Source organism: Heptranchias perlo, chromosome 4 (assembly GCF_035084215.1).
Source record: "Heptranchias perlo isolate sHepPer1 chromosome 4, sHepPer1.hap1, whole genome shotgun sequence".
Taxonomy (NCBI): Eukaryota; Metazoa; Chordata; class Chondrichthyes; order Hexanchiformes; family Hexanchidae; genus Heptranchias; species Heptranchias perlo.
This window is the reverse complement of record NC_090328.1, coordinates 114,148,082-114,167,121: the sequence shown is the minus strand read 5'-3', so window position 1 is coordinate 114,167,121 and position 19,040 is coordinate 114,148,082. Positions and strand designations below refer to the sequence as shown.

The following is a 19,040-nucleotide window of genomic DNA, read 5'->3' as shown; positions in this document are numbered from 1 at the left end:
GACTGAAAGAACCCCTGGAGAATTTCAGGCCAATATGTCCAATACATGTAGGAAAATAACATGTACCTGTAGCTAGGCTGACCCAAGTTTGTTCATTTATACTCTCTAGATATTATGCTGGACACAACCCTTTTGTACCATCAGTTCCCTGTTTTCAGAGGGTATGACAATAAGTGTGATATGGGAACTGCTTCATCTTAGGACAGTTTACCTTCATGTTAACTACCGGCTTATACTAATCGATGATAACACCAATATAAATTGGAGGGAAGAAGCTTGTGGAGCATAAACGCCGCCATAGACCCGCTGGGCCGAGTGGCCTGTGTCTGTGCTGTAGACTTGATGTAAATCTGTCACCAAATTGGCAGTATAATAACAGTTTAAATGTTTTCTTTGTTTTTTTTCTCTTTCTCTTATTGGCCATTCTTCAGCAATATTTTTTTGTGATGTGACTGATATGAAAATGACAAACAGTAGATTTCAAAGTTACAGTTACTGGGAAGAAGTAAAACAAATAAGTCAAATTATCAATGAATCTAAATAGTCTGTCACCCCTGAGTTAATAAACCTGACGTTTGTTTGGTTTTCAGATAGCACAACTACGAGTGAAGACATTGGAAGAAAACATTGAGGCAGAAAGAGCTGCACATCTGGAATCAAAATTTAACTCTGAAATTATTCAGGTAAAGCTAAGTTATCCTTATTCATTGTTTGAAACACAGGAAAAAACAGCAAATTGTATATGCACGGAGCACAAACCTTATTTTTCCTGTTTTTAAACAAATCTTATTGTCTCATCAAAACAATAACAATCTTTTGAGTCATATAGGATGTTTCTATGTTAAATTAATTTCCAGCTAGTCCCACTCCACCACCCTGTCCCCATAACCCTGCATTTTTTTTCCTTTCAAGTACTTATCCAGTTCCTTTTTGAAGGCCATGATTGAATCTGCCTCCATCACTCCCTCGGGCAGTGCATTCCAAATCTTAACCACTCGCTATGTTTAAAAAAAAAAGATTTTCCTCATGGCACCTTTTGGTTCTTTTGCCAATCACCCTAAATCTATGTCTTCTGGTTCATTACCCATCCGTCAATGGGAACAGTTTCTCTCTATCTACTCTGTCTAGACCCTTCATGATTTTAAATACCTCTATCAAATCTCCTCTCAACCTTCTCTGTTCCAAGGAGAACAACCCCAGCTTCTCCAGTCTATCCACGTAACTAAAGCCCCTCATTCCTCAAATCATTCTAGTAAATCTCTCCTGCACCCTCTCTAAGGCCTTCACTTCTTTCCTAAAGTGTACTGCCCAGAACTGGACACAATTCTCCAGTTGTGGCTGAACCAGTGTTTTATAAAGGTTCATCATGACTTCCCTACTTTTGTACTCTGTCTCTATTTATAAAGCCCAGGATCCCGTATGCTTTTTTAACCGCTTTCTCAACCTGCCCTCCCACCTTCAACGATTTGTGCACATATACCTCCAGATCTCTCTGTTCCTGTACCCCTTTTAGAATTGTGCCCTCTAATTTATATTGACCCTCGTTGTTCTTCCTACCAAAATGTATCACTTCTCATTTTTCTGCGTTAAATTTCATCTACCACGTGTCCGCCCATGTCACCAGCCTGTCTATATCCTCTTGAAGTCTATCACTATCCTCCTCACTGTTTACTACCCTTCCAAGTTTTGAGTCATCTGCAAATTTTGAAATTGTGCCCTGTATACCCAAGTCCAAGTCATTAATATAGATCAAGAAAAGCAATGGTCCCAGCACTGACTCCTGGTAAACACCATTGTACACCTCCCTCCAATCGCCGTTCCTTCATTGTCGCTGGGTCAAAATCCTGGAACTCCCTTCCTAACAGCATTGTGGGAGAACCGTCACCACACGGACTGCAGCGGTTCAAGAAGGCGGCTCACCACCACCTTCTCAAGGGCAATTAGGGATGGGCAATAAATGCCGGCCTTGCCAGCGACGCCCACATCCCGTGAACGAATAAAAAAAAAAGTCCGAGAAACAACCATTCACCACTTCTCTGTTTCCTATCACTTAGCCAATTCTGTATCCATGTTGCTGCTGCCCCCTTTATTCCATGGGCCGCAATCTTGATGATAAGCCTAGCATGCGTCCAAACGCTTTTTGAAACTCCATATACACCATATCAACTGCATTGCCCTCATCTACCCTCTCTGTTACCTCATCAAAAAACTCTATCAGGTTGGTTAAACACGATTTGCCTTTAACAAAACCATGATGGCTTTCCCTAATCTGTCCACGTTTGAGACATGTTCAAATTATTTATTGCTGCTGAATTTCCATTATGGTTGGGCCAAGTTTTTGAATTCTTTCATTTTGTTCTTTTTTGTATATAGTTGCGCATCCGTGACCTGGAAAATATGTTGCAAGTGGAAAAGTCAAGCCATGCAGATGCAGCATCAAATTTGGAATTGATCAAGCAACAGTTCAGAGATGTAGAATTCACGTATGAAAGGGAGAAAGCAAAAGCCACACAATGTACTGACCAGTTACAGAAGTAAGAGTTTATATAATGTGCAGAATGCTCTGTTTCTTTGGATTATGTTATGAGAGTGGTGTGTACCTGAAAGAGATAAATGATTCATTACTAAATTACACAACAAAGTGAAAATTTAAGCAAACTCATGATAACTCATGGAAATACAATTTTTCTAAGTTAATTTTATTTTACTTCATATTTACTAATATTAACAACCTACCTGCCATTTTCTTCTTCAGATTACAAAAGGAATGTATGGTAACAAAAGCTCAGTTGACAGCAGAGGTGGAGGAAAAGAAGAACGCGATTGCTGACCTTTCAAAAAAGTTTCACAGCCATGAGGAAAGTTTTGCAAATCTTCGGGATGAACTAACAAAAGTAAGAATAAACTTAACCCCATTAAGGCTGTTTTCTAGCATGGTTATAATGGCTGCTTTTATTATAAGTACTGGAAAGATGTGATTCCATAGAGAGTGGATGGCACAGTCTTATTGCCTCTGGAAACTTGCGTTTATATATGTCTATTTCTCGCTATGAGGATAGTAAGTGAACCTTGATTCTGCCCTTATTGGTTCAAAATTGCTTTTAAATTTGGCATTAGGGTGCTGTTTAGGAGTGTTCTTCATTTTTTTTTAAGTTTACTGTCTACATACAAAGCTGCCAGCCAGCCAGCACTTTTCCCCTTTCAGACCTGGTACGGTTAGGAGTTGTCATTTACTTTTCTACGGAAAAAAGTTTTAGATTCGATGAAACAAAATCAGAAAATGTTAGAAACACACAGCAGGCCACTCGGCAGCTGTGGAGAGAATAGACAAGCTTACACTTTGGGTGCTGGTCCTCCCTCAGAACTGAAAAATAAGATGTGGGTAGATATAGTATTACAACCATAAAAGGGAGGGGAAAATATATTGAGTGAAAAGAAAGAAGTAGCATTTATATAGTACCTTTTCATGGCCTCAGGATGTCCCAAGCACTTCACAGCCCCCAATGAAGTACTTTTGAAGCGTGGTCTCTATTGTAATGTAGGGAATCGTGGCAGCCAATTTGGACAGAGCAAGGTCCCACAAACAGCAGTGAGATAAATGATCAGTTGTCATTTAGTGATGTTGCTTGAGGGATAAATATTGGCCAGGACACTGGGAAAACTCTCCTGCTCTTCTTTGAATAGTGCTATGGGAATCTTTACATACAGTCAAACACAGAGAAATCATAGTGGAATGATAGAGCAAATTATCTCAGTCACATAATGGACAGAAGGATTAAGATATTGAACAAAATGTGTGTAAAAAGCTAAGTAAGTGGGAAGCTTGGGGAAATGTGAGCAAGTGGGAGAGATGGAAGACCTGGGGGTCAAGTTTGAAATTAAAACGGGTTTGGCTGATGTGGGGTGGGGGTGGGGGTTGTACTGGAGATTTGATTGGACTTGGCAGGGAGGGACCAAGCTGGGAACTGGGGAATTTCGACATACCCAATCAGAAGGCCGAGCCATGAACAGCACAGACGGGTAACAGAAGTTCCTGAGCAAAATGGAGGCGGTCCTCCAAAGCCATGTTGGCCGACCTCAAAATGATTGAGGGAGAGGAGGGGGTCATAACTTCCCGATCTCTCCCATTGGCGTTGCCACAGGTTAATTTATATCATCAGCACAAAATATTACACTGAAATGTTTTGGAGTTTCACTAGACACAAAGATCACTTCCCAGTGCACCAGTATATAAGAATTGATGATTCAGCCCAGAATGAGGCTGCATATTTGCGAGCCTGGGGGTGAGGTGGGGAAAGGAGAGAAAATTGACAGTTTAAAGGGGAAATATCCCTGAGTGTGAATTTTACCCCAGTTAGTATATGGAAATTGAACTTCATTCAAAAGACAAGGTCCGCTGTTATTTGTTATTTATATTAATGATTTGGATGAGAATTTAGGAGGCATGGTTAGTAAGTTTGCAGATGACACCAAGATTGGTGGCATTGTGGACAGTGAAGAAGGTTATCTAGGATTGCAACGGGATCTTGATAAATTGGGCCAGTGGGCTGATGAATGGCAGATGGAGTTTAATTTAGATAAATGTGAGGTGATGCATTTTGGTAGATCGAATCGGGCCAGGACCTACTCCGTTAATGGTAGGGCGTTGGGGAGAGTTATAGAACAAAGAGATCTAGGAGTACAGGTTCATAGCTCCTTGAAAGTGGAGTCACAGGTGGATAGGGTGGTGAAGAAGGCATTCAGCATGCTTGGTTTCATTGGTCAGAACATTGAATACAGGAGTTGGGATGTCTTGTTGAAGTTGTACAAGACATTAGTAAGGCCACACTTGGAATACTGTGTACAGTTCTGGTCACCCTATTATAGAAAGGATATTATTAAACTAGAATGAGTGCAGAAAAGATTTACTAGGATGCTACCAGGACTTGATGGTTTGACTTATAGGGAGAGGTTGGATAGACTGAGACTTTTTTCCCTGGAGAGTAGGAGGTTTAGGGGTGATCTTATAGAAGTCTATAAAATAATGAGGGGCATAGATAAGGTAGATAGTCAAAATCTTTTCCCAAAGGTAGGGGAGTCTATAACGAGGGGGCATAGATTTAAGGTGAGAGGGGAGAGATACAAAAGGGTCCAGAGGGGCAATTTTTTCACTCAAAGGGTGGTGAGTGTCTGGAACGAGCTGCCAGAGGCAGTAGTAGAGGCGGGTACAATTTTGTCTTTTAAAAAGCATTTGGACAGTTACATGGGTAAGATGGGTATAGAGGGATATGGGCCAAGTGCAGGCAATTGGGACCAGCTTAGTGGTATAAACTGGGCGACATGGACATGTTGGGCCGAAGGGCCTGTTTCCATGTTGTAAACTTCTATGATTCTATAATATTTTTGTGGCACGAAAATGGGAAGGTCACATGACATGAACGGCCACTGTGCATTGTCTTGTGTCTAGTGTGCATACATAGCATCATCTCTACAGCATCGCATCAAAAAACAGTCTTTGGCCCAAATAAACACTGTGTGTTAAGTTAATCATGTTGTTTAGTGCAAATATCCATTGAGTAAATACCAAGAAATCAAAAATGAGTTCCGTTCACAAGATAGTTAAGAAAGCTTCTGATCAGCAATGAATAAGCACCACAAAACACTCAAATTATTCAAGCTATTTTTCCACCACAGTAGTGTGGAACCAGGCCAAAGGAACCAATCCAATTGCTCAATTCCATTGTATCAATCGCCATTCACTTAGGTCACTGTATACAAGTAGAAATAATATTTATAACAAACACTTAAAAAATACACAACTCTGAATAAAAGTTCAGTGAACCTACCCATTAAATTGATCAAAATGTTTACCCCACACAACCTGTCCTTCTGAAGCTGGGGCTTGAGTTGAAAATGTCACCTGGGCCTTGGATAATGGGGACTATCAGCTGTTTTGAATGAATTTTATGAATGTTGGAGAAAGAATGCATTATAAGATTTGTAGTTTACATTCTGATTCTGTGAAACTATAATACCCTGACTGTACTGTGACAACCCATGTCACATGACAACTAAGCAGGAAATTTAGAAATAACTGAAGTGTGAGCAGCAGAATAAAACATCAAAAATAATAATTATGTTTTTGGTGTTTTGTACAGTTTAAGACATTAAGTAAAACTCTGATCTAATGGTGTTTGGGCTGAGGGTTTTTCAGGTTGCGCATGGGGTCCAATTATTGTGGAGGGGCCAGAAGAAGATACTTTAGGTTTTGTGGCTGACTCAGTCCACTTCAATCAATCAGCTGGCCTGGACAGTGGCAAATGGACAGTGGCACATTCGACAGTGGTATAACAACAACTGCTTCAGCAAGAACAATGAATCTACCATACGAAGTAACAAGGGAAAAAACTTTCATAGTCATATAAATAACTGATAAAAGAAGGAGGTTATGAGGAAGAATTAATAAATAAATAAATTGTATCTTGACCAAATACTGCAAATCCACAATGGGAGGTAAAGCCAAACAAACATCGGGTTTTGGGGAGGATTGAACAGTTATTTGCCTCTAAATTGTGTTACAAGTATTATATCTGAGGTCTGTACCTTTCGTTATGCATAGGGTATAAAGTATTTTATCTTGTCAGTCGTGTGAAGCGTTGTTTCAGTTAATTTGCTGTATCACTGGAATAGTTAAATTCCAATTACAAGCGCAATGCTACAACGGATTCACTAATAGTTGACATGTTGCTGTGTACTGAATTAATTGTGGTACTTCTGGAAACACAGTCTCAAACATTGGAATCACTTTTTGACAAATACAGCCTGTAACAGAGTGGGTCTAGAGGACAGCAAAGACTCCAAAAGGAATCCATAAGGTTGAAAATATGGTGCAAAACAAGGATCTGCTCCAGTATGTAGGAAAGATCTTGATAATTCTAAAACAAGAGAACAGAACTTTGGACAGAAATTACTCCCCCTAGTGTTATCTTTTCCTTTAATTTGGCATTGTTAACTAATGAATTACTTAAAAATGGTAAAAATGCAGAGCAGCATTACTACTACGTACTATTGATGACATAGCGGTTAAAAAAGCATTTGGCATCGTGGGCTATATAAATAGAGGCATGGAGTACAAAAGTAAGGAAGTCATGATAAACCTTTAGAAATCACTTGTTCGGCCACAGCTGGAGTATTGTGTCCAGTACTGGGCAGCGCACTTTAGGAAAGATGTGAAGGCCTTGGAGAGGGTGCAGAAGAGAATTACTAGAATGATTCCAGGGATGAGGGACTTTAGTTACGTGGATAGACTGGAGAAGCTGGGATTGTTCTCCTTGGAACAGAGAAGTTTGTAAGGATATTTGATAGAGGTATTCAAAATCATGAAGGGTCTAGATAGAATTGATAGAGAGAAACTGTTCCCATTGGAAGGGTCAAGAACCAGAGGACATAGATTTAAGGTGATTGGCAGAAGAACCAAAGGTGACATGAGGAAAAACTTTTTTTACACAGCGAGTGGTTAGGATCTGGAATGCACTGCCTGAGGGGATTCAATCATGGCCTTCAAAAGAGAACTGGATAAGTACTTGAAAGGAAAAAAATTTGCAGGGCTATGGGGATAGGGCGGGGGAGTGGGACTAGCTGGATTGCTCTTGCTTTGAATCGGCACGGACTCGTTGGGCCGAATGGCCTCCTTTTGTGTTGTAACCTTGCTCACATTCAAAATAGAATTGTAGAAAGCTGTCTTGTACCATTTATCTATGTGCAGCCTGATTCTGTTTCTCAGTAAATGCATGGCATGTTGATTTTTTTTCGATAGGCTCACTTTTGTCCCCATCGTTGTACCTAACCTGAAAGTAGGATGGCTGAGAATGGGGTTAGTTAGAATCATAAGAAGAATGAGGTGAGGCAATATAAACCAGAGGGCACAACTCTAAAAGGGGTACAGGAACAGAGAGATCTGGGAGTTTATGTGCACAAATCGTTGAAGGTGGCAGTGCAGGTTGAGAAAGCGGTTAAAAAAGCATACGGGATCCGGGGCTTTGTAATTAGAGGCATGGAGTACAAAAGTATGGAAGTTATGATGAACCTTTTATAAAACACTGGTTCGGCCACAACTGGAGTATTGTGTCCAGTTCTGGGCACCGCACTTTCGGAAAGATGTGAAAATGTATCACTTTGCATTTTTCTGCTTTAAATTTCATCTACCATGTGTCCGCCCGTGCCACCAGCCTGTCTATATCCTCTTGAAGTCTACCACTATCCTCCTCACTGTTTACTACCTTTCCAAGTTTTGTGTCATCTGCAAATTTTGAAATTGTGCCTTGTACACCCAAGTCCAAGCCATTAATATATATCAAGAAAAGCAGTGGTCCCAGCACCGGCCCCTGGGGAACACCACTGTATACCTCCCTCCAGTCAGAAAAACAACCGTTCACCACTACCCTTTGTTTCCTTGGCAAATTCTGTATCCGTGTTGCTACTCCCCCTTTATTCCATGGGCCGCAATCTTGATGATAAGCCTACCGTGCAGCACTTTATCAAACGCCTTTTGAAAGTCCATATACACCACATCAACTGCATTGTCCTCATCTACCCTCTCTGTTACCTCATCAAAAAACTCTATCAGGTTAGTTAAACACGATTTGCCTTTAACAAATCTGTGCTGGTTTTCCCTCGTTGCATTTAGTGGTGGATTATGTAAATATTTGATTTTTTTTTGAAAATAACGATGAGAACTTTGGTTAAATTGCCTTTTATTCTCCATAAAATTTGTTTCGTTTTTGAAGTTTGAGAGGACCATGATAGTTAGCTTGGTTTTATATACATTCTCTAACTTCTATTTTTAATATTCAGTGTTAGAAATTTGCTGAAAAATTAAGAGACTCCATAATATCATGATGAATTAACTTGCTTTTTGCCCTTCTGGTCATGGGATTTAGTTTCAAGGCTGTTTTTTACATTGAATTTGTTAGTTGCATATATGTGTTGTGATTTTCTGTTGACTCTTTGAGCAACAAGCAGAATAACTTGATGTGGACGGAAAATATTTGCATAGGTCACCGTTCCCGGTAATAACTATGCCCGCTGTTGGAGCAGGGTTAGTGCGAAAGTCATAGAAATACAGTATCTGCAACTTGCTCACCAGTGCTTCCAACTGGGAAAGGCTGTACAGTTATTTATTTCACTAAATCAGTGTAAATATTTCACATTTAGTTGATTTTCTTTTAATGTGGCCGAATATTACTGATTTATAAAGGTTATTCTGGAACCTGTATCTTTGAACAATGATGGGCTTTTTTTAAAAAAAGGGCAGAAAAGTACAGGATTGCTACATTTCCATAAATAATTTGACAAATACATTCATCATAATTACCCACTGTAAATAAAATAAAGTCATGTATCTTTGTTAGATGTAAGTAAATTTGTGCTGCTTTTGGAGTATTGTACCAGGACAGAAGAATTAATTGTTTCGCTTCCAGTGGAAACAAATATTTCTCCAGATACTTTCAGCTGCTGATGTGGCTTCATGATGTTGATGTTAAATGCTGCTCCATATGATGTAACTTGAGATAAATATACAGGGTTATTTTTGTGCTACATTCATTATTATGAAATATTTTAATGGTCACACTGTGTGTGTGTGTGTGTGTGTGTGTGTGTGTGTGGATCCTTATGTGTAGAAGCATTTTTAGGACAGTAAGATTTCAATTTTTTTTCTACAAGGGAAGGAAGCGCCAGGCTTTCCTGGAAGAGACATATGGGGGCAGCATGAGAGAGCTGGAACTCCTTTTGGACAATTTTGCTGTGTCAGGCCTACGGACATCAGGTTAGTTGAAGGTATAAAATGACAGATGCAGCTGTCAGTGTTCCAAGAGCCACTGCATTGTGGGAATTCTGCAGATGCCTCTGTAATCCCTTCTCTCAACATGCTATGATCTGATGACAAGATAAGAGTGGCCTTCGCAGCAGTGCAGTGGCCAAGCAGGCTGAGAAAAGGTGACAGAATGTGGGCCTGGTGCTGTTGAGCCAGAGCTTGATTTACAAGTGCCAGGGTCAGCTTGACAGGCATTAAAGAGCTAGCTTGCTGGTTTATAATTCCTGCAGGGACAGAGGCCCTTACAGGTTTCTAAGCAAAATACCTGGAAAGGAACCAGATGTTTTTACATTACTCGAGCCAAAATACTACAGCATCTTGAGCAACTTAGTACTTGCCAACTCAGGAAGGTTATTTAGGACAACAATGAGTGTTGTGTTATCTCAACATTTCAAAGAAAAGAATTGAAGTGATTGTTGTATGTGGGACATTGAAAAACTTTGCCACAATAGGTCATGTGCAACAATTTTTTTTTGTGCCTGTTGATTAATATTTAAATTTCTGTATATAATCTATGGTTTTGTGCAGTTTGCTTTTTGTGGATTTACGGTCTAAGAATTCTGTTGAAAACAACCTGTAATGCATTAGACAGACTTTTTAAATAGTTTCTGCTTGTGGTTAGATATAGCAAACATTTTTGCAGCAAAGAACATGATTCTTCTGAGACTGGAATCGAAGTAAATCAAAGGAGACAGTGGGACACTGCTGTCGTGAAGGGACATGCTACAATGAGGATTCTAGTCAAATCTCTGTCCTTCTCACATTTGCTGAGAGTTAGTCTAAAATCAACATTCTTTGTTATTACCATTGAAGGAATGTTCCAGGAAAAGATCCTTGTCTTCATTAGTAAAATACAATCCTATGATGTATATGTGATTTAAAAATATAAGTTACAAATAAAACACAAGGTGGATTTGGCCTACTAATTGGGAGCTCCACTTTAATTATATTTCTGAGACTAGGTGCAGAAGTGTGATGTTTTGTCATTTAACCTTGGCTCTCAGCATTCCCCAATGCTTGCAAAGCCTCAGAAATGAAGTCAAGATGAATTCGTCGTCAGGGAGGCCAGCCACCTGAAACTGAATTATAACTTTTTCTTTTTGTAAAATAATCCACAGTATGTAATATAAAAGATGAATATTCATGGCTAAAGTAATTTTAGGGTCACCAAATAGAGTATCCCTAATGTTACCATTTTTATTGGTGATTTTTAAAGACTAACTTTTTTTTTGAAGATATCCATTTATTTTTAATCTAAAGTCTCTTATTTGTTAAAACCAGTATATTCTTATCTTTTGGGCCTAACAGTTTATTGTCAGGTTACTTACAACTTTTACTTTTGATGTAATTATAAGCCAGCAATAGCAGAAGAATAAGATTACATGACTAATAAGATCTGGTTATACAGCTTTTTATTGCCATTAGCTGTCTGCCAGTACAGTTTACTCCTGATTATTTCGTCATTTTGTGTGCTAAAAATTTGAATTAACCAAAAATTTGAATTAAACAATGTAAATAACACAAAGTAGAAATTTAATGGTTTAAAAAAATGATTTTGTTTTCATTCTTGGGATATGGGTGCTGCTGGCAAGGCCAGCATTTGTGGCCTGTCGATAGTTCTCCTTGAGAAGATGGTGGTGGGCCGCCTTCTTGAACTGCTGCAGTTCGTGTGGTGAAGGTGCTCCCACGGTGCTGTTAGGTCGGGAGTTCCAGGATTTCGACCCAGCGACGATGAACGAATGGCGATATATATCACAGTCAGGATGGTGTGTGACTTGGAGGGGAACTTGGAGATGATCATGTTCCTATGCACCTGCTGCTCTTATCCTTTTATGTGGAGATGCCGGTGATGGACTGGGGTGGACAAATGTAAGGAATCTTACAACACCAGGTTATAGTCCAGCAGTTTTATTTGAAAATCACAAGCTTTCGGAGCTTACCTCCTTTGTCAGGTGAGTGAATGACTCACCTGACGAAGGAGGTAAGCTCCAAAAGCTTGTGATTTTCAAATAAAACTGTTGGACTATAACCTGGTGTTGTAAGATTCCTTACACTTATCCTTTTAGATAGTAGACAAGCTTTGGGGAGTCAGGGGATGAGCCATTCACCCTAATCCCCATTGACCAGTTTTACTAAGGTTCCTTGGTGCCATACTCTGTCGAATGCTGCCTTGATGTCAAGTGTAATCATTCTCACCACACCTCTGGAATTCAGCTCTTGTGTCCATGTTTGGACCAATGAAGTCTGCGGCTGAGTGGTCTTGGCGGAACCAAACTGAGCATCGGGGAGCAGGTTATGGGTGAGTAAATGTCGCTTGATAGTACTATTGATGACTCCTTCCATCAATTTACTGATGATTGAGAGTAGGCTGATAGAGCAGTAATTGGCCAGGTTGGATTTGACCTGCTTTTTGTGGACAGTGCATACCTGGGCAATCTTTTACATTGTCGGGAAGATGCCAGTATTGTAGTTGTACTGGACCAGCTTGGCTAGAGGCACGGCCAGTTCTGGAGCACAGATCTTCAGTACTGCTGGAATGTTGTCAGGGCCCATAGCATTTGCTGTGTCCAGTGCACTCAGCTGTTTCTTGATGTCATGTGGTGAATTAAATTGGCATCGCTGATGGTGGGGACTTCAGGAGGAGGTCGAGAAAGATCATTCACTCGACATATCTTGCTGAAGATGGGTGCATATGCTTCAGTCTTGTCTTTTGCACTCACGTGAACTAGATTGATTCCTGGGATGAGAGGGTTAACCTATGAGGAGAGATTGAGTAGAATAGGCTTATACTCTTTGGAATTTAGAAGAATGAGAGGTGATCTCATTGAAACAAATAAGATTCTGAGAGAGCTTGACAGAGTAGATGCTGAGAGGCATTATTCCCTTGGCTGGAGAGTCTCGAACTGGGGGCATAGTCTAAGGATAAGGGGTCGGCCATTTAGTACTGAGATGAGGAGAAATTTCTTCGCTGAGGGTTGTGAATCTTTGGAATTCTCTACCCAAAAGGGCTGCAGATGCTTAGTTTTTGAGTATATTCAACACTGAGATTGCTAGATTTTTGGACTCTAGGGGAATCAAGGGATATGGGGATCGAGTGGGAAAGTGGAGTTGAGGTTGAAGATCAGCCGTGATCTTATTGAAAGGCGGAGCAGGCTCGGGGCCGTATGGTCTACTCTTGGTCCTATTTCTTATGTTACGTGCTGGGCTCTGCCATCGTTGAGGATGGGGATGTTCATGGAGCCTTCTATTCCTGTTAATTGCTTAATTGTCCACCACCATTCAGGACAGGACTGCAGAACTTTGACCTGATCTGTTGGCTGTGAAATCACTTTGCTCTGTCCATAACATGCTGCTTCTGCTGTTATGCATGCCTGTAGTTCTGTGTTGTAGCTTCATCAAGTTGGCACCTCATTTACAAGTATGTCTGATGTTGCTCCTGGCATGCTCTTCTACACTCCTCGTTAAACCAGGCTTGCTGGTGATGGAGGAGTGAAGGAAATGCTGGGCCATGAGGTTACACATTGTGGTGGATTAGAATTCTGCTGCTGCTGAGGCCCACAGCACCACATGGTTGCCCAGTTTTATGCTGCTAGATCTGTTCTTAATCTATCCCACTTAGCACGGTGATAGTGCCACACAACACTATGGAGGGTGGCCTCAGTGTGAAGACAGGACTTGGTTTCCACAAGGACTGTGCAGTGGTCACTCCAACCAATACCGTCCAAGACTGATGGATCTGCGACAGTTAGATTGGTGAGGATGAGGTCAAGTAGGTTATTCCGCCGTGTTGGTTCTTTCGCCATCTGCCGCAAGCTCAGACTGGCAGCAAAATCCTTCAGGACTCAGCCAGATCAGTCAGTAGTGGCACTATTGGTAATGGACATTGAAGTCCCCCATCCAATGTGCATTCTGTGCCCTTGCTACCCTCAGCGCTTTCTCCAAGTGATGTTCAGCATGGAGGAGTGCTGATTCATCAGCTGAGAGAGGGTGGTAGATGGTGATCAGCAGGCGGTTTCCTTGCCCATGTTTAACCTGATGCCATGAGACTTCATGGGGTCCAGAGTCAATGTTGATGACTCCCAGGGCCACTCGCATCCAACTGTATACCACTGTAACCCCACATCTGGGGATGATGTTGGAGGAGTCTGGGACATTGGATGATAGATATGATTCTGTGAGTATAACTATGTAAGGCTGCTGCTTGACTAGTCTGTGGGACAGTTCTCCCAACTTTGGCAACATTTCCCAGATGTTAGTGAGGAAGAGTTTGCAGGATTGACTGGGCTAGGTGTGGCTTCACCGTGTCCTAATTCTGTGTAGACCATCCGGTTTTCTTCTTCTATAACAGTTTGATACAACTGAGTAGCAGAGTCAACTACGTTGGTGTGGGATTGGAGTCACATATAGGCCAGACCGGGTAAGGACAGCAGGTTTCCTTCCCTAAAGGAGATTAGTGAACTAGTCGAGTTTTTACAATAATCTGACCGCTTCATGATCACTTTTACTGAATCTAGCTCTTTATTCCAGATTTATTTATATTTTTAAAGTGAATTCAAATTCTCAAACTGCCATGCTAGAATTTGGACTTGTGTTCTCTGGATTAACAATACAGGCCTCTGGATTATGAGTCCATTACACTACCGTACCCTTCAGCTAATTTAAAGCAAGCAACCTCAAATTAAGGGTAGACTGTACCATATTAACTGAATTATTAAGTTTCACATAAGTCCCACCCTGACATTATGCAAGAGCCTATTACCAGTTACCAATAATCAGTGAGCATTAAGAAAATTCAGTCTGAAATCAAACGAAATAGCCAATAAAGTTATTTTAGGTTTTTTTCACCAAGAACCCACAAAACATCAATTGCTTTCAATCAACAGCTGTCTTGTGACTAGTTAAGTGGTGGCGAATCATGTTTTTTTTAACTTGATGATAATTATCTGTGATGGGTTTCCAAGGAAGGGTGAGCTAGATGGGCCAAATGGCTTCCAACATCTGTACTTATCCTTGTGATGTCTATACTTACTTAGACGGCTGTGAACAGTGAATATGAGGACTGCAATCCAGTCAGTCCTCTCCATTTTTCAGGAACCATTACCTTGTGAACTTTGAGAAATCTTAACTTGAACCGATGCAAAACCTCAGGCTTATACATGTCACCTTTGAACATCTTTGGTCCTTCCAACAGACTCTTATTGTGTGTTTCACAACTAGAGATTCTCTGTTTCGGTGGAATGGAAAATTGAGACTAGAATGCTACATTGTCCACTCTTACAAGTTTGGAACATCTGTTTCAAAGTCTCAAGTAGTTCCTTAAAAAATTGGTACAGTTCATGCAGTAAAGCCCATGACAGCAGCCACATTTATCCAGGCCATATGATGTTATAAAGTCACTTTGCCCTTCTATTTGGCAGGTCAGCTCAATAGGTAAATATTGTATTCAATTTGTTTCCATCTACTATTTTTTATTTATGTAAGGCTGCAAAGCCAGTTAATATTTTGAAAATGGCATGCGTCTGATAAAATGTGATAATTTTGATTAAACCTTTTTATCTGGTTGATTATCTGTCAAATTACGCTGTTACGTTAATTTATTTGGAAAATATATTTTGCACCATATCCATTTAAGATTTAAGCCAATAGACTGTTTATAATTACTGATAGAGCTGTCCCATTGTTTCAGGCATCAGTAGTATCTCTCCTCTTAGTAATTATTAATGATACTTTTCATTGTTGCAAGGTCATTCCTAATGTTCTCTGCAAGATTACTGAAAATGCTGACAGGAAAGAAGTTGCACTATACGGGAAGGCAATGTCTATATCCATCATCCTTTCCCTTCCCCCTACCCTCACTTTTCTGTCTCACCCTTCAGAGCTCAATCCTACCAGATTCAAAGCTAAGAAAAAACTTGTAACTTTAAAATCACAGCCATTCTGAATGGATTTATTGAATTTAATTAAGGAAGGAAGAATTTGCATTCATATTGTGTTTATCCTCAAGACAAAAACAACTTGCATTTATTTAGGACCTATAAAATAGAAAAAGGCCAAAAAGGGAATGATTAGGACAGGCGGCCAAAAGCTTGGCCAAAATGATGGATTTTAAGGAGGGTATTAAAGAAAGAGGGAGCGATGAAGAAGCAAAAGGCTTTTTTGTTTAGGGAGGTAATTCTGGAGTGTGGGGCATTGGCAATTGAAGGCACAGCTTCTGGTGGTGGGGCAAAATGGTAGGTAGATGCACAAGAGTCTGGAGTCAGAGGAATGAGAGTTCAGGGGTAGTGAGGTTGTAGGGCTGAAGGTGATTACAGCAAAAGGGAGGGGTGAGGCCATGGAGGGACTCAAATAGCAGAATAAGGGTTTTAAATTTGAGACATTGGCAGGAATGGCAGCCAATGAACTCCCACATCTCGCTGCTAAAGGAGCCTTCAAGAAGCTTGGTTTTCTCCTTCTTGCCAAATAATATTTTTCCATTCTGAACTCCAAAAAGCCCAAGTTTGTTCAACACTTGAACACTATTCTGTATCTGGCAGCACTCTCAACCCCTGGACAAGATACAAGATAAAGCTTGTCGTCTATGGGAGATTCCTCTTTCTCCTCTAGCCTGTAATCTCTCTCAGTCACATTTATTGCCTTTATCAATATTACTATGGTCAGTGCTCCGGTCAATAAAAGGAAGCCATATTTGACTAAAATTACATTAAAGGTAACAAAATATTATAAATATTACTATGATCAGTGCTCCTATCAATTTTAGCCCCTCTTTCTAAGCTCAAAATGTGCTCTTGCAGTTTCAACATCCCTGTTTTTTTTGAAAACAGTAGTCATTACATTGTCTCTAACTCATCCTTTCTCAAGGTCTCTATAAGATTTCTTTATCTCCTTCAGTCTTTTCCTCTTGCTATAATCTTCAAGCTTGGCATCAGTTAATTACTTCCTGATTTGCCTTGTATTTTCATCATTGTTTCAACCTTGGTGATGCCCTGCACTGTGGGTCTTTGGATTCTCAATAAATGTTTTAGAAATGTCTTTTTTAAAGTGAATATATGCTGGGGTCCCACTGTATTTATAGATGATTGTTCTTCACAACATTTTGTTACTTCCAATTTAAATTCAAATATGACTTCCTTTTATTAGTGTCTCTTGTGTTTATAAATACACATCTGTGAAGTTGAATGTCAGCTCTGTTTAAGTAAATGGATTATGATATTTTCACTGAAACAAGCACCATCTCTGGAGTCTTAGTCAACATCCAGCCTTTTGAGAGAGCTCTTTTTAGCCATAGGAAGCTTCATTCCCCGCTTTAAATGATTTAAGCAAGAAAGAAGCAAAAGCGCAGAAAAGAACACCTCACCACCCTGCTTTCTTCTCCTCTTGAACGTCCCAGTAGTGACTCACTATTGCTGCTGTTCCGAGGACTGACGAGCTTACGACTGAGGAACCATATCCCAAATTTACAGATGAATTCTGCTTTATCTTATCAAATAGTTGGTGACTAAGACTGCAGGGAGGGTTTCAATGGATTTTCTGGTACAGTTGGAGAATGTTCATACAAGTAACTTTTGTCCCTACAGGACCTTAGTATCGATTTCAGATATTTTGTAGTCCTTAATAGGATAGAAAGCTTTGGACCCATTCTTGAACTCTTTCTCACAGAGAAAGTTCAAGATGATAACACTGCTATGGGTAATTCAGATGGAACATCGAGAAGACTTGTTGATAGTTGTGGACCTAAAGAACATATACATAGGGGTTATGGATTCTTTGTCTTATCTGGTGCCATTTGGGACTTAACTGTTACCTTGCTTGTGTTTAAACCTCTTTGTTATTCAACTCGCCATCTGTGCTTCCTCCTCTGGTTATTAATTGAGATGTGATTTGCAACTAACCTGAGGAAATCTACCAAAATGGCTATGGTGCTAAACCTTTAGTGATAATGCCCCATATGATGTCAGAGTAGTCAGTTTTATGTGGAGGTTAAACTACATTCAAAGAGTGAGGATGATCATGTTTAAAGTAGGTAATTTAACATTTTACTTAAAGTTACAATGTATTTTCCCAATGATCTCTCAAACATTTTTAAACATCGAAAATAGCAGTAACATTTGTGGGTGTAGCACTAGATTTGTTTCTTTCCTAGTGTTGTATGAGTATAACTGGGAAAAAAACACACTGATTAAATTCTGCTTATTCTAAAATCTCAACTGATCCACAGCATACTGAAGAGGCACAATTACTGCTTTGTGAAATCATAGCTGGGCATTATAATATACTCCTTTTGCAATTTTTTTCAACTTGTTCAAGTGCACTATATTTAGGAAATTTGTGTAGACAACAGAGGGTCAAGCAGTGAGCAACTGATTGATACAAATTGGGTTTAGGCCATATATGCCAAAAGTGCACAAATTTGTAACTTCCTCTGACCATCTGTCTATTTTGCATAATATAAACAATTTTTTTCTTGCCCATTCATGAAAAATAGCAGTTTCTCACCAGGTTAGATTGACTAAACAGGTTAGCAATGCAAAGTGTGAACATTGCAAAACAAAGATGCAATATTACAATGGATATCAGATCTCAAAGATACAAAATTACAAGGAAATAATTGAAATTATATAATTTCTAGCAGTTTCAGTGTGATATTAACATAGATATATTACATACTGGTGAATTGTAAACAATTTTACAACACCAAGTTATAGTCCAACAATTTTATTTTAAAATCCACAAGCTTTCGGAGGCTTCCTCCTTCCTCAGGTGAATGTGGAAATGAAATCCTGTGGAATGTGGAAATGATTTCATTTCCACATTCACCTGAGGAAGGAGGAAGCCTCCGAAAGCTTGTGGATTTTAAAATAAAATTGTTGGACTATAACTTGGTGTTGTAAAATTGTTTACAATTGTCAACCCCAGTCCATCACCGGCATCTCCACATACTGGTGAATGGCTGTAGAAAGGAAATAAGAACAATGGATGGTTAGCAGATTGATTTATTTAAAAACCTGACAATTTAAATGTTAACTCTGTGTTGTATGTAATGCTTGTGCATAGCTTGTTATACCTTATGCTCTTCATAACTTCTGACCTCATTAAGTATGTTCGGTAAATCTATAAAAGCACTGTAGAGATCATATATTGACGCATTTTGTGAGTTGTTTATGAAATTTTGTGGTTTTAGGCAGAGTAT

The 19,040-nt window shown here is 39.7% G+C and overlaps 1 protein-coding gene across 2 annotated transcripts in view; it reads left to right on the top strand.

Moving 5' to 3' along the window:
- The window catches only part of LOC137321188 (coiled-coil domain-containing protein 171-like), a 218,963-nt gene that overhangs the window by 40,867 nt on the left and 159,056 nt on the right, over positions 1-19,040 (top strand). For both annotated transcript variants that reach the window (XM_067983472.1, XM_067983471.1), the window contains exons 7-10: positions 591-683; positions 2,374-2,534; positions 2,756-2,894; positions 9,703-9,805. In XM_067983472.1, coding sequence (XP_067839573.1) covers positions 591-683; positions 2,374-2,534; positions 2,756-2,894; positions 9,703-9,805 — 496 coding nt within the window. The remainder of the gene's footprint in view (positions 1-590; positions 684-2,373; positions 2,535-2,755; positions 2,895-9,702; positions 9,806-19,040) is intronic.